The sequence below is a fragment of the Puma concolor genome, chromosome E2, assembly GCF_028749965.1.
Source record: "Puma concolor isolate L17-30 chromosome E2, mPumCon1.1.hap2, whole genome shotgun sequence".
NCBI lineage: Eukaryota > Metazoa > Chordata > Mammalia > Carnivora > Felidae > Puma > Puma concolor.
In genome coordinates this window covers 53441355-53467908 of record NC_141681.1, presented here as the reverse complement: position 1 = coordinate 53467908, position 26554 = coordinate 53441355, and the positions used below count along the sequence as shown (strand labels likewise).

The window sequence follows — 26554 nt, the reverse complement described above, 5'->3', positions numbered from 1 at the left end:
AGGGAGGTTACTCCATAGCTGAGGACATCCCTGATTTGGGACTGATGGCTGATGGCTCACTGCAGACAGCATTGGCCAGAGCTGGGCAGGTCCTCTGCAGAAGGGGGATCCGGGGACACATCTCCATCTCCAACACTGAGTGGCTCAGCAGAGACCAGGGAAGGGGGATTCCACACAAGCAAGGCACCGAGGCTGGAGTCAGAGTGGTAGCTTCAAGAACAGGGCTGTGCCTGGGTTGAGGGGGCAGAGGTGGAAAGTTTGTGAGGGAAAGGAAGTATGTCTGTCTGTCTCTGAAGTCTTGTGTGGCAGCTGGGGGCAGGAGAGCCAGGTTTCCTGTGGCCTGTTTGTATGTGATTAAGGAAGGATGGGTCATCTGGTTGGTCTTGATCTACAGTGGAAAAGATCTCCCATGGGATCTTCAGGCTTCTCAAATGTCTCTGCAACCTCGTTTCAGACAATCAGATTGGTACCCAATGAGGCTGAATGGTGAAAATCTATTCCTGATGTCTGCATGCAGTGTGGGATAGGGGTAGCAGTTGCTCAGAGGGTTTCATGAAAGAGGAGGAGGGGGGAAGGGGAGGGGAAACGAACAATAATAACACAAGGATGCATCTGGGCTCACAGGGAAGCAGATTCTGTAATCGATTACTCATGTCTGCCATGGGCATGGGGAAGGAATAGTTGAGGTAGTCTTGCAATGAATTTTCTTTTCCTTTTTTTTTTCCTTTTTTAATGTTTATTTATTTATTTATTTATTTTTTTAATTTTTTTTTTCAACGTTTTTTATTTATTTTTGGGACAGAGAGAGACAGAGCGTGAACGGGGGAGGGGCAGAGAGAGAGGGAGACACAGAATCGGAAACAGGCTCCAGGCTCTGAGCCATCAGCCCAGAGCCTGACGCGGGGCTCGAACTCCCGGACCGCGAGATCGTGACCTGGCTGAAGTCGGACGCTTAACCGACTGCGCCACCCAGGCACCCCAATGTTTATTTATTTTTTAGAGAGAGAAAGACAGAGTGTGAGTGGGGAGGGACAGAGAGGGAGGGAGACACAGAGTCCAAATCTGAGCTATCTGCACAGAGCCCAATGCGGGGTTCAAACTCACGGACCACAAGATCATGACCGGAGCCGAAGTCGGACCCCTAACCGACTGAGCCACCCAGGGGCCCCCTTGCAATGAACTTTCTACCCTATGTTTACTTACTAATTTGTTTATTAATGATTTCATAAGTGCCTAAAAATGCTCCACCCAAATCTATGGTTTCCAGGAAAGAGATAGCAGGATGCAGTTCCTTCCAAGGGGCCCCTGGGCTGAGAATCTGACCTCCTACCAGGAGATTCACCATTCATTCCAGGTCCCTCACCGAATCCCATTCCAGGAAGCACAAAGGCAGCCCCCTGGGGGATTAACCGTGGGCTCCTTTACTGGTGTTTAGGCCACATTTCCCCCCTCTGTTCTTCACAAAGGACCAAGTGATTAAGCAAAATGGCGGACAAGGTATTTCTAAAGGTGATTAAGCTCGAAAGGAAAAGACGAAGCAGGTTCCACACTTGGTATGTCCGTCTTCCTCTGAAGATGTTTCTCCTCCCCTTGAAAATAGAATCAAAAGCCAGCATTCAGGTGACAAGTGTGCACTGACTCAAAGTGTGATGTGAATAAAAAAGTATTGCATTGGCTTCCAAGACTGAGTCAGAAGAGGAGGTGGCCGAGCCAAGAGTGGTTAGACCTACCCCTGCCCCTCACCTGGCTCATGGCGGCCGATAAGGCACTGAACCCTGAGCACCTTAACCTCACCGCCACTGTATTAGACTTGCTGAAAGAGGGACCCAAAGGAGAGAGTTGTGCTCTGGTGGACAAGAGTCAGAGGCTGGGCACTAAGAATGTTCTTCATTCTAGCCAAGCCTGGGGACGACTTGTGGGTGATTTTTAATAGCCACCCTGTTAAGATGGTACCCAGAGCCCCAGACCTATTCCGTTGCCTCTCTTCTGTTCCAGGAAGATGATTTTGATGGCCAAGGCAAAATTCGGGAGGAATCACTAAGTTTGGTGTCATCCCTAAGCCACATGCATCATAAGGGCAAATATTGCCAGAAACACCAGAGCCATCCACATATCTGATGAAAGGGTTCTGTTTGTTAAATCCCAGACATCCTGAGTGATTAGGTCAGTGGGCCCACACAGGGGGTCTGGGGAGAATACTGGAATCAGAAGAAAAGACTGGAAGGGAGAGAGAAGTTGGTCCTGTGGAGAGTTGAGGACTTACGTGCAGAGGTGGGGGAAGGACCCATGCAACGAGGAGGAGAACTGAACCCTACCTTTTTCTCTGTTGGCTACTCAGTGGGTAGCAGGTCAGTAACCTGGTGCATGGCTTTTGGGGCCCAGTGAAGTCCTGGTCATCTCCTTTCAAGGTCATCTTTCCTTCTCATGCCCCAGTTTGAGAAATTCCATTCTCCTACTTTGCACACCCAAGGCTTCCCAGACCTAACACTTGGCACGGCACCTTTCTGGGTCCAAAATGGTTCATCCACCTCTTACTAATCTGGGAAGCTGTCCCCGTCCCTCCCCCACCCCCACTTCACCTCATCTCTGGGACAGGGAGCTCACCTTGCTGGCAACCCCAGCGAATCGTGCTGGAAGGGACGGATGTCACCTTCACAGCGGCATTGCCCAGGTATGCTATGCACCTCACCTTTGCATCAGCAGTACACCCAGGTGTGGTCCTGGTCATAGTTGTAAGAGGTTGCACACCACGTAAGGTTGTGCTTTGATCCTTTGCTGGTACAGTTAAAATAATTCTTGTTTTTGTAGTTGAATGGGAAGTGGCAGGGAAAGCCAGGAACCAGTGAAGAAATTCCTAGGGAGTAGAAGGGGATAGGAAAGTGGTTACCCCTGTGCCTTGATGCTGTGGTGAAGGCTTAGACTTCAGAGCCCCCTCTAAAATCAAAACTGGGTCGGGGCACCTGGGTGGCTCAGTCGGTTAAGTGTCTGACTTTGGCTCAGGTCATGATCTCACAGTTCGTGGGTTCGAGCCCCGTGTCGGGCTCTGAGCTGAGAGTGTGGAGCCTGGAGCCTGCTTCAGATTCTGTGTCTCCCTCTCTTTCTGCCCCTCCCCTGCTTGCTCGCGGGTGAGTGCGCGCTCTCTCTCTCTCTCTCAAAAATAAATAAACATTAAAAATTGTTTAAATAAAAACTGGGTCCACATGGCCCATGGGTCTGCTCAGAGACTCCCATTAGAGGAAGGAAATACTGACTTAATGCTAAATGCCAGAGGGGTTTTCTTCCCTGGGAAGCTATTTGAGTTTAGCTCTGTGGGGTGTGGAAATGGGGCACAAGGGCAGCGTGAACACACAAGGGGTCCTGGCAGTGGGAGAGAGGAGGACAGCGTCATGTCAGCAGGGGAGCCAGGGAAGCAAGTGGGAAGCGCGGAGAGGACATCTTACAGGGAGTCGTCTTCATTCACAGATCCTGAATGTGCGAATTCTCCACTCGCTGAAGTGGATTTGGAACCCAAATCAATATTGGCCGGGCTTGTGCGGCGCAGCTCTCGAGCAAAACGCGCCTAGTGCTGAAGAGCTGTCCAGGGTCCTGAAGTCCAGGCCGCCTGGGATGTCCTTTATGGGGACCCATCAGGTTACATTTACAGAGAAATGTTCTATTTTTCTTCCTCGTGGGCTTCTTCCCTTATCACCCACCAAATGTACACTTGTTTTCCTTTGTTAAGAAAATTATCCAAAACACACAATTGGGGTCAAAAGATCCTGACCTTATGTCCTCCTAAAGCACTGTCTAAACAGTCCCTAAGGGCCATCTGGTTCTCTAGCTCAGTGTCAGCAAACTTTTTCTAGAAAGGGCCAGATGGTAGTTATTTTTAGCTCCGTGCCTCATACAGCCTCGGTCTTTATATGTGGGCCCTGGGATTTGAATTTCGTATAATTTTTGCCCGTCACAAAATAGGATCCTTCTTCGGACTTTTTTCGACTGTGTAGAAAGTTGGGTTGGGGGCCAAGAGAAACATTGGCCCAGACTTAGCCCATAGGCAGGAGAGAGTTTGCAGGCCCCTGCTCTAGGGAAATAGAACTTTATCTGACTTACTACCTGCTATTGATTGGAGGCCCCAACTCTGTAACTTGTAAAAGATTGATACATTGTGAATGATTTTTGTTTGGTAAAGATACTGATAATTTCTGTCTGGTAGACAACCCCAAAGGTTTGATTGCCCTTTGTGTTATTTTATTTTTATTTATGTATTTAATACGTATGTATGTATGTATGTATGTATGTATGTATTTAAGTAGGCTCCATATCCAATGTGGGGCTCAAACTCATGACCCTGAGACCAAGAGTTGGATTCTCCACCAAATGAGCCAGCCAGGCATCCCTTGATTGCCCTTTAGGTGTTACCAGATTGGGTGGCTAACTTAACAATCTTGCTTCAGCTCAACATTCTTTTCACCGACTTTATGTAGTTCTTAAAACGTCCCTCGAATTGGCTTCACTATCCTTGTTATTCCCTTATTAGCAATTTTTTTTTAAATCTTAGCGTGGATTTACTCTATGTTTGTGCAAGCAAGTACTTAGGTGTTTCACATTTTGAAAACCTTATATTGACCCCTTTCTCGTGGATCTTAAGCGGCCCGCATCTTGCCCATCACGCTATCGTATTTTTCGTGCTATTTGCTCATCAGATATCCACGAGGGTGGGACTCCGTCTTACTCATCACCACAGGCCCACCGCCCAGCACAGTGGCTGGCACGCAGTAGGGCTGGAGTCAGTGTTTGCTGGGTAATTGAGTGAAGGAGTCTGCCTATGTCCACCCAGCCCCCTTCCCCGTATTACTAGTGTCGGCACAGAGGCTCCACTTTCCGTCCTCATCCATGTTCTCCGTGGTCGGGCACCACAGTCTGTTGCTTTCACTCTCAATGCATTCAAAGATCATGCTATTTCTGTAGACGGAGGGGAAGACACAGGGCTTGCTGAAAGAATTTCCCCCATACTCTGAAAATAATGATGGAAAGGTCACAGGGACAAGAAGAGATAACAAAAAGAGCTTCCATGTATCATGCATCAAGTAGGTGCCATGCTTTATCTCAGGAAAGGCAACACGACATTGAACATGCTCCAGTTCAGTTCCTGGTGATGTTATTATTTCCATCCACTTTGCGTGTAAGTGAGAACCCAAACCATCAACAACAACACCATTTACAACAGAGTTGCTCTGCAGGCTTCATCAACGGAGTTATTGTGAGATCTAAGGTTAACGTTGGTTTAGGGTTAAGGATACAAGTGATGGATGGCTACGACAAAGATAAAATTCAAGGTTTTATATGGCATTATGGTTTTTTGAGTGCTAAGGGATAAACATAAATAAGGCTTTAGCAGGAATAAGTGTGCTCATGGATAGGTGCCTCACGTGAATTTTCATCTCAATGGAGGCAACACTGTTTGGTGAGGGAGCAGGGGCATCAGAGCCATATGGACTTGCATTCAAATGCAACTCTGACATCACTTAGGAGTGTGACCTTGGACAGGATTTAATTTTACTGCGACCACTTATTGAATGTGGAAAAAATAGCATCACATAGGGCTTCTATGGAAACATTCAGTGGGATGTGGTATATAGAGTCTAATACAGAGAGGGCTCCAGAATGAATGGAGGTCATTAAGAAGTTAAGAGTAGGGGCCCCTGGGTGGCTCAGTCGGTTAAGCATCCGACTTCGGCTCAGGTCATGATCTCACAGTTGGTGGGTTCAAGCCCCGTGTCAGGCTCTGTGCTGACAGCTCAGAGCCTGGAGCCTGCTTTGGATTCTGTGTCTCCCTCTCTCTCTGCACCTCCCCTACTCATGCTCTGTTTCTCTCTGTCTCAAAAATAAAATAACCATTAAAAATTTAAAAAAAAGTTAAGAGTAGGGATGCCTGGGTGGCTCACTCAGTTATGCATCTGACTCTTGATTTCAGCTCAGGTCATGATCTCACAATTCATGGAATCCAGCCCTGCATTGGGCTCTGCACTGATAGCATGGAGGCTGCTTGAGATACTCTCTCTCTCCTCTCTCTATGCCCCTCCCTCACTCATGCTCATTCTCTCTCTCTCAAAATAAATAAACATTTTTAAAAAGAATAAGTTAAGGGACACCTGAGTGGCTCAGTCATTTAAGCGCCCGACTTTGGCTCAGGTCATGATCTCTCAGTTCGTGAGTTCAAGCCCCACATCAGGCTCTGTGCTGACAGCTCAGAGCCTAGAGCCTGATTTGGATTCTGTGTCTCCCTCTCCCTCTGCCCCTCCCCTGCTCACACTCTGTTTCTCTCTCTCTGTGTCTCTCAAAAATAAACATTAAAAAAAATTTTAAGAGTAGGCATAGAATTAAGATGAAATCTGAAGCCACTTTGAAATGCAGGTAGGGTCCAGCTCTGGGTGAATCCACGTATTGCCAAGTCTAGCAATAGAAATAGTTGAAAACCAATGTCAGGACTGCAGCCCATGGTACTGGTTCTTAGGAAAACTAGATTTTCCATGCTGACATTAGGCACTCGGGGGAACATGGCCTTAGGACATTCCTGTCTCCTGTGGTTGTCCTAATGTATTCTCCAAGAACACACTTAGTTTCTAGAAGTATTGCTCTCAATGCTCTGCTCTCCCCCATGCCACCATCCCCTCAGAATGATCATTGCTCTCCCCCACCCGCCTCCCCACCAAAACCCCCATCCCTGCTCCAGTGCCTTACCATTTGTTTCACAGTATTTCCACTGCTGCTTCTCATCAAAGCTGGAGGTGACGGAACACCACAGCTTTCTGAAGAAGCCACCCTCCGTGATGCAGTTGTTATGGTACCTTCCTCGATAGATGAAGGGGAAGATGCATCGTGGGTAATCTGTATGGAAAGGAGTCTGTGAGTGGTTTGACTTTCTCTAGTCATTCACAGAACAGTCACTCAATCATCCATCCATGCATTCATCCATCGATCTATCCATCCATCCATCCGTCAGCCATCAAAATACAGGACAAGCATCAAGTTTTAAAGATATTTTATTCATTCACTTTATTAAGCATGTTGTAAAGAAAGCCTACTTGTGTACTTTCATGCTCAAAGCTTCCCCCAACAGGGCTCCCAACCTCAACAACGCCGCCCCCCAACCTGCTGAACAAACTTAATATACTTCAGTGTCTTAAAAATGAATCTCTTAGAATCACCAACAGACCTGTAGGAATCAAGTCAAGACAAAGAATTTTGATGGTTTACGACCAACAGGTGAAGTCAAGATCTTGGCATACAAAAAAAAAAAAAAAAAAAAAAGTTGCCATTACTGAAAAAAAGTCAAATATCAGTGAAGTAAAATATAGTAACATTACCATCCAGGTGCTGGTGCCTTATTGCAACTTTCATAGATTGAATTTCCCACCACAAATAGTACAACAAATATGGTTTTGGACATTATGTTTATAGTGGGTGGATTTACTCACACTCAGTGAGGGAATCAGGGTCATTTGGAGGTGATGGAGGGGTTGTCATAGATGAAGGGATGAGGGAAGCCTTCCTTGAGCAGGTGGCACTTGAGCAGAGGCTTGCACAATGTGGAGAAGCCAGCCATGCAAAAATTGGGGGAATTGAGGTCCAGATAGAGGGAATAAAAGTGGGAAGTGTTCAAGACAGGAAGGAGTTCAGAATATTCAAGAAGCATGACAGCCATTGTAGCTGGAGCTCATCAGGCAAGGAAGAGAGTGGAAGAAGGTGAGGACAGAGAAGGGCAAGGTCTTGTAGAGCTTTGCAGACCAAGGTGAGGTGTCTCCTCCTTCTTCTTCCCTTCCTCTCCCTCCACCCCCCTCCTCCCACCTCCTCCTCCCCCTCCTCCTCCTTCCTTCTTCTTCTTCTTCTTCTTCTTCTTCTTCTTCTTCTTCTTCTTCATCTCCTCCTCCCCCTTCTCCACCTTCTTCTTCTCCTTCTTCTCCTTCTCCTCCTTCTCCTTTCCTCAAGTTGTAGTTCTTTTGGACGTTCCAGATATTAACCCCTTATCAGGTATATTATTTGCAAATATTTTCTTCCATTCCATGCGTTGCCTTATCATTTTATTGATGGCTTCTTTTGCTACACAGAAGCTTCGTAGTTTGATGTAGTGCCACTTGTTTATTTTTGCTTTTGATTTTGGTGTCAAACCCAAACAACCATCACTAAGACTGATGTCTTCCAGCTTACCCCCATGTTTTCTTGTAGCAGTTCTGGGGTTTTGCATCTTATGATTCAAGTCTTTAATAATTTTGAGTTGACCCTTGTGTATGGCATAAGAGAGGGGTCCAGTTCCATTCTTTTGTATGCGGCTGTCCAGTTTTATCAACACCACTTATTGAAGAGATCATTCTTTCCCCATTGCACATTCTTGGCTCCTTTGTCATAAATTAATTGACCATATATGCATGGGTTTATTTCTGGGCTCTCAATCTGCTCCATTAATCCATGTGTCTGTTTTTATGCCAATACCATACTGTTTTTATTACTATAACTTGTAATATAGTCTGAAGTGTGATGCTTCCTGCTTTGTTTTCCTTTCTTAGGATTGTGTTGGCTCTTCGGGCTCAGGATATTCTTCTAAGTGTGCTGGTGAGCCATGCAGGGGCACAAGCAGGGGCAGGGGAGTAGTGTTCCATGGTTTCACATTCCGAAAAGGTTACTTTGACTGATGTGTGGGGAATTGATTTGGAGGGAGGTGGGGGGGATTTGAGGAGCCCAGTTAACACATTTGGGGGGGGGGAGAACTGATGGTGATTTGGAGAAGGATGGGAGCAGTGGAGGCAGCTCCTTCCCAGAAACTGAAGCTAGAATCGATTTTTGAAGGTAGAACCAACAGGCTAATTGGTGGATTACATGACGGGTGGGAGGGAAAGAATTAGGGCTGTTCACAGGTGGTGAGAAACCCACCACTAGGGGTCCAAAGAGCAGTTCTTAGTTCAGAAGCCAGGGCTGAGGGAGGCGATGCCAATGGCAAACCATCTATACAGGAGCCCTCTGTGATTGGCTGAAACAGGTTTAATCAGGTGCAGGTTGTTAAATCTCTAGACCCTGATTGTGTCTGTATCCGCACTTTGGGCAGAGTTTTGTCTCCTCTTGTGTGTCTTAAGCATGTTTGGGGACCTCTTTTCTAGAAATTAAAAAAAAGTTTGTTTCTAATTTTCGGGTTCAATTTCAACCAGTAGATCCTGATTTGCATCATTTAAACTAGAGCGATATTTTCAACTAGAGATGGTATTGCTTCCAAGCTTGGGTTTTTGTTTTTATTGTTGTTTTTTTTGTTCCCCACCCCACCCCCAGTGTAATGGGGCTTCTTTGTAGTCATTTTTAGCTCTTATAATCAAAGAGATTCCTCTTGGAGGTATGAGCCTCTGGCCACCTTTTAATATCTTTTTAGGTTAGTTATGATCATGGTGCTTTTTATTATCAATTTATTTTGTTTTATTTCTGTCTTATATTGCAGCTAAGGGATTGTGTTGATTTATTCTGAAATTATGAATTTGGAATAGGTAACGTTATGTATACATTTTATTTCAGGATAGTAAAAGAGTTGTTATACTTATTATCAAAGGGAGCCTTTGATCTAAGAGAGTCAAGAGCAGTGATACAAGTGAAAAGAAAATCCTAAATATTCAAAATCTGGCTGCTCGTAGGAACAATTAAAATGTCCAACAACAGGATATTGGTTAAAACAAACAAAATGCCTTTTGTCCTGTGCAGAAAAATTAGAAATCATCTAATTGTCAAAAATGTCTTGGGCTTTGAGAAGCAGCAAACACAGTCTGTCAAATCCCTTCTCTGTTACACTTTGTTGTCTGTTTTTCCTTATTAATTTAGAAAATTAGGAAAGAGACAAAGAATACAGAGGTTCCCTGTGGCCCTGTAACCTCTCTTTCATTCAGAAAGCACCATTTTTAACACTATCATTGTCATATTATTAGCCATTGTTAGCATCCCGTATGTGGCCTCCGCACTTTCTATGCACACACACAGATGTCGTAACTCGTCTTCAAAAATATGATCACATTCTACACATCCACACATTCTCTTTTATAATCCATCGTTTGAGGAGGTCGGCTGAGGGGACAGCATGGCATCACTCACCCTCCTCCATACAGTACTTCCACTGTCCATCGTAAACGGCTTTTGTCGAACACCAAGGGGACAGGCTGTTGGTTTTGATACAAGAGAAGTAAGTAGACCCCTTGTAGACGAAGGGAAACACACATGAGTCCTTCTGACCTGGAGGAGAGAGAGACAAATAGAAGGGTTTCATCACAAATGAATGAGCCAAGGGTGAGTCTTGCTTTGGTTCTCGTGGGTGGTTCTGAAGGTGACACATGCAGTGTTGGCATCCAACTTTCTTGTGACAAATAAGGGTGTGTCCAGTTTACGTGGAGACCAAGAGCACAGGGAAAGACTCTCATAAATCATAAAGGCAACTGGAATAAAGTTTTCCTCCAGACCATTAGAGCACCGTCAATGTCACACCAGACACTCTCGGGTCATGACATCACAGTAGGTAATGGAGCGACACACGTCAAATAATGCTGCAACACAGACCAGAAAACAATTTCATATTTCAATGCTTTTTTCAATCCTTCTGATTACACAAAAGAGAAGACTTCAATTTAATGCGAGTATTTCTCTACCATGCCTCTAATTTTTAATAATCTCCCTTTTTAACAACAACAACAACAACAAGCAGGGCAGGACCCAGGCTCAAAGCCTTATTGTTGCACCCCATAGAATTTAGGAATAAGATTTCCTTTTCATAGCATTTACTTTTGTGTGCAATTTCTATTTATGGCAAGTTAGTAACGCTTACAGATTACAGAGCTAATGTTAACTATTCTTTAAAGATAAAGGTGTTAGAGTGAAGATAAAGGTGTCAAAGAGTACATTTCAAGAAGGTTGGGTAAATGATAGTGCTGGTGGCATGCAGATGTGGCAAATACTGAGGGGTACTTTTTGTATTCCTCTGTGTGAGGACAGGACTTTGTCTTTGACACAACGTATCCTCAGAACCTAGAACTGTGACTTGCTCATAGTAGATGCTTCAGAAAGAACTGACAGAATGGAACGAGCTCGGAAAATGCCACGTGAAAGAAAGCTAAACCCGTTTCTTTAACAAAGGACTCATCAGAAGGGTCAGCATGCAGATGAGTGTTGAATTAGCAGGAGGTGTATGGATTATATTGAATTGTCCTTTCCCCCCACTCCTCAATAGTGCTGGAGACTAATGGTCCCTGAAACACACCTTTTTTTTATGTTTATTTATTTTTGAGAGACAGAGAGAGACAGAGCACAAGTGGGGAAGGAGCGGAGAGAGAGGGAGACACAGAATCCAAAGCAGGCTCCAGGCTCTGAGCTGTCAGCACAGAGCCTGGTGCGGGGCTCGAACTCATGAACCGTGAGATCATGACCTGAGCCGAAGCCGGCGCTTAACCGACTGAGCCACCCAGGTCCCCCTCCCTGAAACACATCTTAAGAATTGTTATTCTACAGGTGCTTGGGTGGCTCCGTTGGTTAAGCATCAGACTTTGGCTCAGATCATGATCTCTTGGTTCGTGAGTTCGAGCCCCGAATCAGGCTCCTTACTGACAGTGTGGAGCCTGCTTGAGAGTCTCTCTCTCTCTCTCTCTCTCTCTCTCTCTGCCCCTCCCCCACTCTCTCTCTTTCTCTCTCAAAATAAATAAATAAACTTTTTTTAAAAAAAAAAGGAAAAGTGGGGCGCCTGGGTGGCTCAGTTTGTTAAGTGTCCGATTTAGGCTCAGGTCATGATCTCGCAGTTTGTGAGTTCGAGCCCCGCGTCGGGCTCTGTGCTGACGGCTGGGAGCCTGGATCCTACTTCAGATTCTGTGTCTCCCTCTCTCTCTGCCCCTCCTCTGTCTGAAAAATAAATAAAACATTTTAAAGAAAGGGAAAGAAATGCTATTCTAGCCCACATTGTGGAGGAGAAAGTGAATACCCATGTAAGATAAGGAATCATTTCAACTTAATACCTTTTTTCCCCCTTTTTTTGAGAACTGGGATGAGAACCAGCATTTTTTTTATCTACTGGTCCAGGATCACAGCTTTTCTCCCTGCCTTCATCATGTCATTCCCTCCTTCCCTCCTTTTCTCCCTCCCTCAAAGACATAATTATGGATACTATGACTAAGATATTCTGATAGGTTATGGATGTGCATGCATACACGTGTGTGCATGTGTGTGTGTGCTCATGTTCCAAAGATGGTGAGGCAAAGCTTCCATGGACTCACCAAACCTATCTTCTTTTTTCTTTCTGGACTCCTAGCGAGAACCCATTTTTCGGCTGAACAGTTAGGTGGGGCCATGTGACTCAGTTGCAACTCATGCAACGTGGGTAGAAATGATCTTCTCCAGCTCCTTGCTCAGAAAAGTCCCTGGTGAACCCTATGCTCCCTACTTCCTCTTCCAGCTGGACATAGAGCAGTGGTTCTCAGCGGAGGAGACATTAGACAATGTTTGGAGACATTTCGGGTTGTTACAACTGGGAGAAGGGCGACCTGGAAGCTGCACCACTGGTTCCTACTGAGTAGAGGCTGGAGATGTTGCTAAACACCTTACCATGCACACGTCCCAGAACCGCGTCATCTGGTCCCAAATGTCAACAGTGCCCAGGTTGAGAAAGTCTGAGAAAGAGGACCCTGCAAAGTATGCTGAGGCCCTGTGGGATGGTGGAGCCCCAGTACAGAAGGGGTCTGTGTCTCTGAATCACAACACAAGTGGCTTCCCATGAAACATCCACACTGAAGTTCTAGATGACATGAACCCTACCGAGTTCAGCCACTGACATTTAGGGATAGTCAGTCTATTACTAATACGGATGAACCAGACATCATCTCTGTCTTCAACCTGGAACCTCCATCTCTTGCTCTGGATCAGATTCTTATCCTGTATAATCTGACCTGGGCCATCACAGGGGTGAGGCTGGGAGACAGCAGAAAAGGCAGACTGCCATCTTTGAGCTTCGCCAATGGGCTGAGGCAAGTGGAGGTCCTTAAGTCACATTGTGTTGTCCACCCTTGGCTCTCAGAACTGTGTGGTCTTGGTTGAAGACCAAGTTGAAACCAGTTAATATCTGGAAAGTGTTTAGAAGTGGACCTGGAACATGGCTGCTCCTCGACCAACGTTAACTGTCATCATCACCATCACCATCACCATCGTCATCAATAATGCTCAGTCATGGGCACCACCAGTATGTGTGATGCTGGTGGCGAGGGGAGGGCAGACAGATGCCCCTGTACACAGGATTAAGATTATCCTTGGGACTTATTAGTACAAACCAACACATAATAGATACTATTAGCCATCTGCAAAGTAATCCAGCAGATGGTCTGATCTTCTTAACTGGGTTAAAATCCTCCATAATCCGGGCCCTGCTGACCTCTCTGTTCTCACTGCCTGATTAACATTTCCTTGACCTTCCTCCACGTTCTTTCTCGTCTTCGGCATTTGGCTCATGCCCTTCATCCTGCTCTTTTCTTTGTCCCTAGCTTTACTCCCTGCTTCTCATCCATACGACTTGGTTCAGCCTGGATTAATACTCTTCCACACTCTTATAATACTCTGAGATGATCTCTATAAATGTACTTATCGAATATTTAAAGAATATAATTATCTGCTTATGTGTCTATCACTCCCACTTGCTGTGAGCTCTCCTGAGAGCAGGGCATGAGTTTTATTTGTTGCTATGTTTCTGGCCCATAGCACAGTGCCTGGCACTCGGGAACCACTCGGCAAATGTGTGTTGAATAAATTAGTCCGTAACTATGTGCAGAGGAGACTTAGGGATACCAAGTTTCACCACAGGAATATGGATGTGGTCTCAGGAAGGTATGACCAGAAAGAGACACTAACTGGAAAAGCTGGCATTGTTCCTTGTCTGAATAAAATGTGGCTTCTTAGCCTTTTCAGGACTTGTCAGTTCTTTTGAGAACCCAGATCTTCTCTCTAGGAAAATGTCCATACATCCCTGTGACAGAGACTGCTGTGTGTTCAAAACCAGCTTCATCTTCCTGTCAAAGGTACTGCTAAAAACTACATTTCCCAGACTCCCTTGCAGCTAAGCACCCTGTGAGTTCTGGCCAATGGAAGTGGGAGAAAGTGACGGGTATCACTTCCTGCCCCCCCCCAAAAAAAAACCCTTCTCCTTCAAGATCATAAGACTCTTGATCCTCGTCTACCAGCTCCATGCAAAGAATCCACAGAGGACCCTGGAACCCTAGGGGATGGTGGAGCCCCACGGTGGAAGGTGCATGGATCCCTGCTAACCAGATGCTCCCCCATTGGACTTTGTAGGAACAAGAAATAAATTTTTTGTGTTAAGCTGCTAACAGTTTGGAGCTTCTCTGTTACAATAGCTATCCTCACTACCCTGGTAAATACACACCCTTTGAAATATGGAGCCAGGGTTTCATGAACTCTAGTGCTAGCCCAGTGACCTCAGCTTAGGAATTTCTGGAATACAGAATGTGGTCATTCAAAAAGGACTTCATGGAATTAAAGGGCATGAAAACAAGTGTTTTTTGAGCCTTATTGAAGGGAGAGGGCTCATCAGGCAGAAAAGGATTTTAATTGTGGAGAATGTTTCTCCATAGCTTAAGTGAACTATGACACAGGGTGTCTCTTTGTTCTCCTTCCATGTTTACCATACCATCTTGAGGTGGTTAATTTAGATTCCTAGATATATTGAGAAGTAGGCTCACATCCACTAGAATGGCTACTTTTTTTTAAAAGATCTTATTTTTAAGGAGCACCTGGGTGGCTCAGTCGGGCAAGCGTCTGACTTGGGCTCAGGTCATGATCTCACAGTTCGTGGGTTGGAGCCCCGCGTCGGGCTCTGGGCTGACAGCTCGGAGCCTGGAGCCTGCTTCGGATTCGTCTCCCTCTCTCTCTGCCCCTCCCCAGCTCATGCTCTGTCTCTCTCTGTCTCAAAAAAAAAATATTTAAAAAATTTTTTAAAGATTTTATTTATTTATTTTTTTTTTTTTTTAAATTTTTTTTTTTCAACGTTTATTTATTTTTGGGACAGAGAGAGACAGAGCATGAATGGGGGAGGGGCAGAGAGAGAGGGAGACACAGAATCAGAAACAGGCTCCAGGCTCTGAGCCATCAGCCCAGAGCCTGACGCGGGGCTCAAACTCACGGACCGCGAGATCGTGACCTGGCTGAAGTCGAAGCTTAACCGACTGCGCCACCCAGGCGCCCCTAAAGATTTTATTTTTAAGTAATCTCTACACCCAATGTGGAGCTCGAACTCACAAGCTCGAGATCAAGAGTCACACGCTGTACCGACTGAGCCGACCAGGAGCCCCTACTTTTTTTCTTTTAAACAGAAAACAACAAGTATTGACAAAGATGTGGAGACATTGGAACCCTTGTGCACTGTAGATGGGAATACAAAATGGTGCAGCTGCTTTGGAAAATAGTATGGCAGTTCCTCAAAAAAAAAAAATAAATATATAAAATAAAATAAAATAAAATAAAATAAACGTAGAATTGCCATGTGACCCAACAATTCCACTCCTTGTTATATCCCGCGAAGTATTTGTAACACCCAATGTTTACAGCAGCATTGTTCACAGCCAAGAGGTAGAAACAATCCACGTCCATCCATGGATGAATGGATAAACGAAACGTGGTATGTCCATAGTATGTATCACACACACAGTGGAATATTTATTCGGCCTTAGAAGGAAAGGAAATTCTGACACAGGCCACACAATGGATGGGTGAATCTTGAGGACGTTATGCTCAGGGACATAAAAGTCACAAAAGGACAAGTATTGTTTGATTCCACTTTCGTGGGGTATGTAGAACAGTCAGATTCATGGTGTCAGAAAGCAGGTTGGTGGTTTCCAGGGGCTGGGGGCGGGGGAAACGTGCATTGTTTGAGTACAGGTGATGTATCATGGCTATTGGTTGTACAACGCTGTGGGTGTACTTCTACTGAACTGTGCACTTCAAAACGGTTAAGAGGGGAAATTTTATGTTCTGTGCATTTTACCTCGATTTAAGAAAAAGAGTGGAAAGGGAGGGTCCAAGTTGCAGTCTGAGGACTCAGTCCATTGGAATTATGGAGCCCCTCCCCCTTTCGATTAACGTATTCGCATTTCCCTACCACGCATGCTGAGCATCTCAAATGGTGCTTGTGTCCTGGGCACAGCAGTCCCCGGCTTATCCACGGTCTCTCTTTCCATGGTTTCAGTTATCCACGCTCAAGGTAGTCCAGAAGCAGATGACTCTCTATCTCCTCCCTACCTGAATCCAGGTTGGTCCGGTTTCCAAATCCTCCCCAACATTGCCCAGTACCCTCACCTCCACTTGTCTCCCAGATGTAGAGGAAGGTCATCCATCCCAGCAGGTAACCGGACCATCGATTCATCGCAACTGGCCTCTTCTTTCTGGACTGAAGGAAAACAAAAATTTTGCTCTCGCGGGGCCCCTTCCTCTTCCACTAACTGCCAGGTTTGGTGTCATGCCCTTTTACTTTCTATCCCCAGAGGGCAGTGAAGAGTAACTCCCTCTTACAGGAAAGAAAGATGTGCTGTTCTCCAGAAAAACAACAACCCAGGGCTGGAACTGGTGACCTGGTTTTGTCTTGAGGTTCCGCTTCTATCACTGCTTCTACTGCTGGCTACGAATTTTTTTTAATATATTTTTTAAGTTTTTATTTATTTTTGAGACAGAGAGAGACAGAACATGAGCAGGGGAGGGGCAGAGAGAGAGAGAGGGAGGCACAGAATCAGAAGCAGGCTCCAGGCTCTGAGCTGTCAGCACAGAGCCTGACGCGGGGCTTGAACTCACAGACTGTGAGATCATGACCTGAGCTGAAGTCGGATGCTGAACCGACTGAGCCACCCAGGTGCCCCTGGCTACAAATTATTAAGTGCTTACTATATGCCACTTCTAACAACCTAAGGAGCAGGGGTGATTATTTTTGCTTTACAGTAGAGTGAAAACATGGTTTGGGAAGTTGAGTAACTTGCCCAAACACCACAGATGGTAAGGGACATATCTCGGGTTCCACTGCAGACCTGTCTACACAAGTTTCAGAGTTCTCAAGCTTCATAAACCGCTTCCCTCCTATGGGCCTTTGTTCCCTCGCCTGCAGAAGTGTAGGTTAATAATTCCTGCCTCCGGGAGAGGCTGTGAGGGTCCAATGAGATACTGATGTGAAAGGGCATTTCCACTGTAAATTGTTAGTTGGGTTTATGAGTAATTAAGGCAAAGATAAGGCAGCTCAGGAAAGACACCAGATGGCCCCAATTCTTAATAACAAATCTGAATGGTCCATTGGGGGAAAAAATCCCAAAGCCATCGATTCAGGTCCTTGAACAGGTAGGTGGCATTACTGAGCACCTGGGTCTCAGAACACACTCTCTCACTTGCCTTCCTGCTACACATTGGAATGTCTTTCCGATTTCTCTTGTTATTCTTAACTACAGCACCAAGCCCTAAACTTGCTTTTTCCTGAGTGATATCTCATTCATTCACTGCTCACCTACTCATGGCTCTCACTCTGGCTGGTGGTTCAGACTCTAGAATTGGACCCACCTCTGACTGCAGAAACTAGCTGGTCCTGACTGAAATCCTGACTCCACCATTTACCACCTGGGTGACCTTGGGAAGTTACTTAAGTTCTCCAAGCCTCAGCTTCCTCCTCTAAAAAAATGGGGGTGCTAACCTTACTTACCACTTAGGCTTGTGATGATGATTAACTGAGATCATAAACAATAAGAGGTAATACTCATTGAGTGCTATACACTATTCTAAATTCGTTATGATCCTGACAGTAGCCCAAAGAGGGAGGTACTAATATAACCCCCATTACACATTTGGGGAAGTTGACACACAGAAAGCTTAAGCATCTTGCTGAGGATCACAAACTTCATAAGTGCTGGGGCTTTTAGCTGAACCCCAACAACCTAACACCAGAGACTGGGCTCTCAGCTGCTGTGGGACACTAAGTAGTCCAGAAATGTCCACCCAAATCCTTGTTCATACCAGAGCTCTCCAGGCAAACTTTTGAATGTCAAATTCTATTTTATTCTCCCCCTTTTTTTTTATTTGAGAGAGAGAGAGAGAGTGAGAGCTGGGAACACGGGCAGAGGGAGAGAGAGAATCTTAGGCTCCACACTCAGCACAGAGCCCAACAAGGGACTCAATCCCATGACCCTGGGATCATGACCTGAGCTGAAATCAAGAGGCAGATGCTCAAGTGTCTCCCCCAAATTCATATGTTGGAATCCTAACCTCCAAGGTATTGGCATTAGGAGGTGGGGTCTTTGGGAGTGATTAGGTTATGAGGGTGACACGTTATGAGTGGGGCTAGTGCCCTTGTAAAAGAGACCTCAAAGAGCCCCCTCGCCCCTTCCGCCACATGAGGACACAGTGAGAAGATGGTTGTCTACCAGGAAATGGGTTTTTACCAGACCCTGAATCTGTGGGTACCACTGTCTTGGACTTCCCAGCCTTCAGAACCACGGAAAATAAATGCTAAGACAATGCTCTTCCCCACCCCCCAATTTGTCACCCCAACAGTAAAGCTTTCTCCTCTCTAACGTCCTATCAGTCATCAAACCCTGTGGCTTCTGCTTCCCGAATGGCTTCGTGAACGCATCACCTTCTCTCTGTCTCTCCTGCTCCTGCAAACTCAGGCTTTCACCTTCTATCCCCCAGATGGTTGTCACTTTCCATCACCGATGTCCTGGCCTCCAGCCTCTTCCCTGTCCTGTCCACAGGGGTCTTGGTGTTTGCTTTCAAGCATTCATTCAGAAACAAATATTTCCTGAGCCTGTACAATGCGTGGGCTGCAGGTTAGGGGATGAGAGACAGCAGAGTGGGAGACAGGCCTTGCCCCTGCCTTCATGGGGCTGGGCTGCCTACGAAGGAGACAGACAGGAAGGGAATAAACCAGAGACAAGCATGTGTCTCTTACTCATGATCATGGTGACGAAGGGGAAGGACCAAGGCTACAGACAAAGAGTAACTGGGGCAAGGTGACAGGAGACCGGTGAGGCTCTTCCAAGCAAATGACTTGTAAACAGACCCTCAGGAAGAGTGGGATGTAGGCGTGAGGGGAACCAGGGGAAGGGGTTTGGTGGCTCATCTGGGCAGGAGAGGCAAGATGAGAGAAAAAGCTGACATGTATTTAAACAACAACCAGAACAGGTGTGAGCAGGGAGGAGCGAGGCCCAAGAGGTACTTGGCGAGGCAGATGGTGCTGGACCCCTACAGAGCCTTCCTTAGATTCTAAACACAAACAGAAGCCACTGGAGAGATCAAAATGGGGACAAGTGGGATCCATTAACTCCCACACACTTCTCTGTCACTTTTATAACACAATCCACTGTCCATACCACGGCCTTCCCCTCCAAGCTCATTCCTTATCACTCTGTTCTCCCTTGATCTGCCCCAGCTGCACTAGGCTCTTCGCTGTTTCCAGCACAGGCTGAGCTAACTTACATCTCAGGGCCTTTACACTTGCTTTTCCCTCCACCTGGATGCTTCCCCCCAGGTATCTACATGGTTTGCTTCTTTGTGCCACGAAGGACACCGTGCAAATGTAAGAAGTTGATAAGGACCGATATTCTGGAATGTTAATGAGCCTACTTGGATCAAGCCATGGATATTAATAGAAAATATTTGGGGGTGGTTCAAGACAATGACTGAACTATGAAGTGAACCTCAACAGCCAGACACCCATGTCTGGAACATTCAAGTGAGGACCAAGTCATTCCTTGATCACTGGCACATTCAAATGCTGTGGAGGACCTTTTGTCCTGGGCCGTGGGGTAGTTGGGGCTGGCATCCTGCCACTGTCACAAGATTGTTGGCTGGTAAGATCTCTGAGAAGTGGGAATGAACAATCAAGGATAATTGCAAGACTCCCTATTTGAATTTTTCTCCATAGGTGTACAGGATTTCATAATTAAAAACAATAATTATGCAAGGCGCTTAACAGCTCACTCATCCATAAAATGGGAATCATACCTATTCCATGCATTTGTTGGAAGGACCAAATTAAACAAAAGATATAAAATACTTAGTACGGTGTCTGCTATAAAGGAAGATCATAATAAATGTTGGCCATTAATGCTAAGGACAGTGATGACTGATAATATTGATGATGATGATAGTAACATCCAGTCTTCTCTTCACCATGCTAGGCTCTCAGTAATTAATTCATTAAGTAAACTTATCTTGGAAATGTTCTGATTTTCTTCTTTCCTTTACTTTTTGTTATTTATCGTCCTCCAAACTTTTCGGAAAATGTTATCTTCTAGTAAATGCTTTCCTTGCTTAATAATATTCTTCATTGTTAATATTGTTTTCATCTATCTTTCTGTCACCCATCCATCCATCTTTCCATCCATCCGTCCATCCATCCATCCATTCATCCATCTTTTGACCCATCATCCATCTTTTCATCCAGCCTTCCTTCCTTCCATCCTTCTATCCATCCATCCATTCTTCCACCATCCACTTTTTGTCTATCCATCCAATAAGTATCCTAGAACCTTGCCATCCATATAGAACTGGGGCAACTACTAAGAGGAAGTGGACATTATTTCTTGCTTCAACAGTCAGAGATGGGACATAGGCACAAATATCTATCACCCAACATGGGAAGTGAGAACAGCCACACCAGCTAGTATGAAGGTGCTGAGAGGGTCACCAGGAGGCAGCTTAGCCCACAGCCTCAACTCACTGATTCTCTTCAGCAAAAAATGTCACAGTGGAGCCATGAGAAGAGAATGGCACCCAACCAACCCAGGTTCAAACTCCACCTCTCCCATTTATCTGCTGGGTGGCCTTGGGAAGGTCATTTCACCTCTCCAATTTCCAGTTTTCAAGTTCTCATCTGTGAAGTGGAGATAAAAATCCAACTATGGAAGCTATTGTGGGAATTGTAGGAGCTCATGGGCCTAGGCATTTGGAGTTTAGTGTGGCTTGAAAATACTGAGTCTTTCTGCTCCTTGGCAGCAGATGTCTCCAAGTGTGAAACAAAACCTCAGTGTGAGACCCCCTCACAAACATGCAAATGCACCTCTTCTATTATGCATTCAGGCCGTCTTTGGAGGGAGCAATGACAGGACCTCAGGAAGGACCTCTAAATCTCAGCTTTCTCCTTGATGAAACAGGCAGAGTGAGGCTTACCTTAGAGGAATGGTGCCAAAAAATATTCATGGGACCATGAAGATAGTAGCTGACTACCAGGAATTTAATAGGCAGTTTGTCCAGGTTAGTTCTCTTTTCTTCCATCTCTTTTCCCCCAAAGTTGGGGTACAGGCAGCCTTCCATAACATTACATTGGTCAGACGGTCTGGCTTCACCTACGCCTTTGAGTTTCTACAGAGAAAGGAATCTGCCCCCACAGCCTCCTTCCCCACTTTCCCTGGCCTTTCTTTCACAGAGCTCCATAACTGCACCTTCCAGTATGGCGGCCACCAGCCACTATGGCTCTTGAGCACTGGAAATGTGGTGAGTTCTCATTGCCCCATGTTGTAAGCATAAAATACTGGGATCTGAAGATGAAGTATGGAAAAGCAAAGAATGTGATTATCTCACTAATTTTTTTGTGTGTTGATCATATGTGAAATGATAGTATTTTGGCTATCATGGTTCAACGAAATACATTATTAAAATAAACTGCACCTGTTCTTACTCTTTTTTTTAATGTGGCTACTATGAAACTTACAATGATATTTATGGCTTACGTTTTATTTTCTCCAGGGGACAATGCTGTTCTAAACCTTCCTTCCTTGCTGTGGGAGCTCCCAGGTCCCGCCTCTCACACCCCTCCCAAGTTTCTAGGTTAAGGTGTACCTTTGAGAGAGTCCTTCTTGGCCCTAGCTGTCTCCACGAGCCCTCTTTAAGGTTCTGCTCACCAAATCTCTGGATTATTTGGGGATTGGCCCGACTGTTCTGGCCCCAACCTGTCGGTAGGAAGACACCGCAGCTTCCCCAAAGAGGGTTTTCGGCAAGTGATTACAATCAGGGTGATTTGGATGAAATAGCCCCATGGTTAATGATGCCCCAAGATGAGCTCATGCATATCCATGAGGCCCATAAAATTCAATCATGTGTTTATTAATGGGATCTTTCAGGGACGGGGTCATGGGCAAGAATATTAATGAACAGAGAAGAAAATGCCCCTGGATATGAGGCTACCAGGAAGTGGACAGGTTTTACCTGAATAATGAAAAACGAAGAGCCCTAGAATTTTCCAGTGAGAAAGGAAGCGTGGGAGAATCAAAAACACCAGCTCTCTGAAACATGTCGTCTAATCCTTCCTCATTTTTAAGAAGTTTATTTGTTCATGTTTTATTTGTGTTAATGTTTATTTGTTTTTGAGTGAGTGGGGGAGGGGCGGACAGAGAGGGAGACACAGAATCTGAAGTGGGCTCCAGGTTCTGAGCTATCAGCACAGAGCCCCATGCAGGGCTTGAACTCACAAACAGTGAGATGATGATCTGAGTCAAAGTCAGTCACTCAACCCACTGAGCCATCCAGGTGTCTCTAAAAGTTTATTTATTTATTTTGAGAGAGAGAGAGAGAGAGAGAGCACACAGGGGAGGGGCAGAGAGAGAGGGAGAGAGAGAATCTCAAGCACTGTCAGCACAGAGTCTGATGTGGGGCTCAAACTCACGAATGGTGAGATCGTGACCTGAGCCAAAATCAAGAGTTAGACGCTTAACCGACTGAGCCACCCAGGCGCCCCTAATTTTTCCTCATTTTAAAATTCTATCATACCATTCTGAAAACTCTGTAAGAAGTCCACAGCCCTGTCCTGGTATCTTTCAGGATTGACACCATAGAGATTTACCAAATATTGCAATTGATCACAGGTAGGACTCCTTGGTTTTACAGATGAGGAAATGGAGGCACAGATGTGCCCAGGGACTTGCCAAAAGCCATATAGCAAGCAGGTGGGGACAGTGGGACTTGGAGCAGCTGAGATTGGGGTCTCATTTTATTGTCAGTTTCTCATTGCATAGGTTTGGGAGTTTTCTAGATAAGAGGCTTTGAGGTCTTCATTTCCTGGCTTGGCAGCCTCCTTCCTATCATCTACTTCCTGTCTCTGCCTGCTTCCTGTCATCTATTTCCTGTCTCTGCCTGCTTCCTGTCATCTACTTCCTGTCTCTGCCTCCTTCCTGTCATCTACTTCCTGTCTCTGCCTCCTTCCTATCGTCTACTTCCTGTCTCTGCCTCCTTCCTGTCATCTACTTCCTGTCTCTGCCTCCTTCCTATCATCTACTTCCTGTCTCTGTCTCCATCTGTCCTTCTTTCTCTGTGTCTTGGAGATCCACTCTCTCCCAACCTCTTGTACCATCTTTCTTCCCCCTCTCTCTTTTTCTTCCCACCCTGTCTGCTTTTTCCTCTTACCTCCCTGGGTCTCTGGGTTTGTTCTCTCTCTGTGTGTCATTCTGACCTGAATATCTCACTATGTATGCATACATATGTATACACTTATGGGCATGTATGTGTTAGTGTCTATGTGTGTCCATAAATATGTGCATGTGGCTCTGCCCCTCCTCTTTCTCTTTTTTCTTAGTCCATCAGCCTGCCTCTCTTTCTTCCTCAACTGCTCCTTATTTTTTAAATTTTTCTGTTTTTATTTTTTTATAATTTTTTTCAATGTTTATTTTTGAGAAAGACAAAGCATGAGTGGGGGCAGGGTAGAGAAAGAAGGAGACACAGAATCTGAAGCAGGCTCCAGGCCCTGAGCTGTCAGCACAGAGCCCAATGCAGGGCTCAAACTCACGGACCACGAGATCATGACCTGAGCCAAAGTCAGAAGCTCAACCGACTGAGCCACCCAGCCACCCCTTTAATTTTTTTTTTTTTTTTAGAAAGAGAGCACATGCATGAGTGGTGGGGAAAGGGGCAGAGAGAAAGAATCTGAAGCAGGCTCCATGCAGCCCAACGTGGCACTCGATCCCGCAACCCTGGGATCATGACCAGAGCCAAAATCAGACTCTCAACCAGTTGAGCCACCCAGACGCCCCTCAACCTATTTATTTTAAAATAGGAATGTGTATTGGAATCACCAGAGAGCTTTTAAGAATACAGACTCCCGGGTTCCAGCCTAGACCTATTAGCATTTGTATTTTTTTAACAGCTTTATTGAGGTAGAATTGGGCATAGTTTACTGTGCGATTACAAGTTTGGAGATACGCATATACCTGTGAAACCATCACGACAATCTAGGTAATGACATCACCTCCAAAAGCTCCCTCCTGTGTCTTTCTGTTTGTTTTTGTATTTGTGTTTGCTTTGTGTGTAAGAACACTCAACATGAGATCTCCCCTCTTTTTTAATGTTTTTTTTAAATTTATTTTTGGGAGAGAGAAAGCATGAGAGGGGTAGAGAAGAGAGAGAGACCTGAGAGAGAACGAATCTGGAAAGCTATTAGTTTTGTATAAAAAATTATTTATTAAGAACTTTCAGGGGCGCCTGGGTGGCTCACTCGGTTAAGCGTCTGACTTTGACTCAGGGCATGAGCTCACTGTCTGTGAGTTCGAGCCCCGTGTCAGGCTCTGTGCTGACAGCTTGGAGCCTGGAGGCTGCTTCGGATTCTGTTTCTCCCTCTCTCTCTGCCCACCCCCTTCAAAATCAATAAACATAATAATAAAAAAAATTTTTTTAAGTACCGACTCTCTTAGCAAAACAATAGTGTGCCAAAGACCAACCACTATGTTGTGGAACATATTCTAGAACTGCCTTATCATATTTTGCTGAAAGATGTTCCAAAAAGGATACAAAGTGGTTATTGCACGTTTGCAGGCTACATACACAACAAAGACACTGGACACAGTATCTCCTGGCTCCCTGGATCACAAAGGGAAAACCACCCACGGCTGCCACCACCTTGCAGAGACAGTCATCCGGGTACAACAGAGGCGAGGATGTGACAAATTGCTGTGCTCTGAGATTGGAAGTATTTCTTGGAGGGAAATGTACAGTTTCAAGTCCCAGGAAGAAGAGAGAGTGGTTTTCATGAAATAAGTGTGTGGATGCCGATAGGAATCCCCAGATGCCAACTGCATTGTTCCACGGGAACATCTGTCGATCCAAGATTTGGGGATAAACTTTCTCAAGTGACTGTAGGAAGCAGTGTATGCAGACACCAGTGTTAGAAATAAGCAAAAGCAGCAACTGTTCCCAATTAGAATTGGAATTCAAAGCTCTTGAGTAGGTTTTTATTTCATTTATTTTTTTTTATGTTTATGTATTTTTGAGAGTGAGAGTGAGAGAGCACAAGTGGGGGGAGGGGCAGAGAGAGAGGGAGACACAGAATCCAAAGCAGGCTGAAGGCTCGGAGCTGTCAGCACAAAGCCCGCCGACGCAGGGCTCGAACCCATGGACAGCAAGATCATGACCTGAGCCGAAGTCGGATGCTTAACCGACTGAGCCACCCAGGGCAGCCTGGTTGGCTCGGATGGTGGAGCGAGTGACTCTTGACCTCAGGGTTGTGAGTTGGAGCCCCACATTGGGTGCAGAGATTACTTTTTTTTAAAGTCTTTAAAATTTTTGAGAAATGAACATAAAATCTATTGTGCAACAGCAGAAGCCACCAGTTAAGAGCCTCTGATTTGCTGGCTCTTGACATTTTGGTGGCTGTCATTTGAGGCCAAGCCTTTCTTTTGTCATTTGTTCCAAAGGAAATCCTCGTCTTTACTGATGAGTAGAAAGGAGGCAACATGATGGATGTACTTTCAACTTAAAATATTAATGAAGGGGTGCCTGGTTGGCTCAGTTGGTGAGTCTGACTCTTAGTTTCGGCTCAGGTCATGATCTCATGGTTTGTGAGTTCAAGCCCCACATTGGGCTCTGTGCTGACAGTTGGGAGCCTGCTTGGGATTCTCTCTCTCGGTCCCTCTCCTGTTCATTCTCTCTCTCTCTCTCTCTCAAAAATAAATATATAAACATTTTCTAAAAAGGATATTAGTAGAGACTACCGGAGCCTGTGTTTCAGAATTCAGTCTTACTTTTCAGAGCTGTGAACTGTAGGGGACCCGTACACGTGGCGTTGCTTATTCCTTGGAATTGCAAAGCCACCTGTGGCCCATTGGGTGGATCTCCATGGGCCTCCAGAGAGCAGAGTCCCGCACCAAAGGTTCATGGGGCGTGCGCAGGGATGCTTGTATCTGGGAGCAAATCTACGCCTCCAAACAGCCTCCCTGGGCCTCTCCGGTGGAGTCCTTGGGCCTGGCTTTCAAAGACCCATATAAGACCCTTGTAAGATCCAAGACTTGGATAAGTCTATACTGCTTCTGGGTCCTGGATGGTTGTGGCTGTGGAGACAACTTGAAATTCCTTGTCGTGACTCTCCTAATCCTTGTGTATTTCTTTTTCTGCATTTCCTTCTATGCGAGGCAGAGAGGTGGGGGGGGGAGGTGAAGAAGAGTGAGAGGGGAGGAGGAGGGGGGCTGAGAAGGGAAGGGGACCTTATGACAAGGAAGAGGAGGGGCGCCTGGGCGGTTCAGTCGGTTGAGCATCCGACTTCGGGTCAGGTCAT

The 26554-nt window shown here is 45.6% G+C and overlaps 1 protein-coding gene across 1 annotated transcript; it reads right to left on the bottom strand.

Moving 5' to 3' along the window:
• Positions 1–2690: 2690 nt before the first annotated feature.
• ELSPBP1 (epididymal sperm binding protein 1) lies at positions 2691–26396 on the bottom strand. Its single transcript, XM_086690245.1, is given in 8 exon segments — positions 2691–2854; positions 4838–4996; positions 6724–6870; positions 10105–10242; positions 14417–14450; positions 14453–14484; positions 16345–16426; positions 26364–26396. Coding segments are annotated over 8 exon segments (783 nt in total). The 3' UTR covers positions 2691–2696.
• Between the last annotated feature and the right edge of the window lie 158 nt (positions 26397–26554).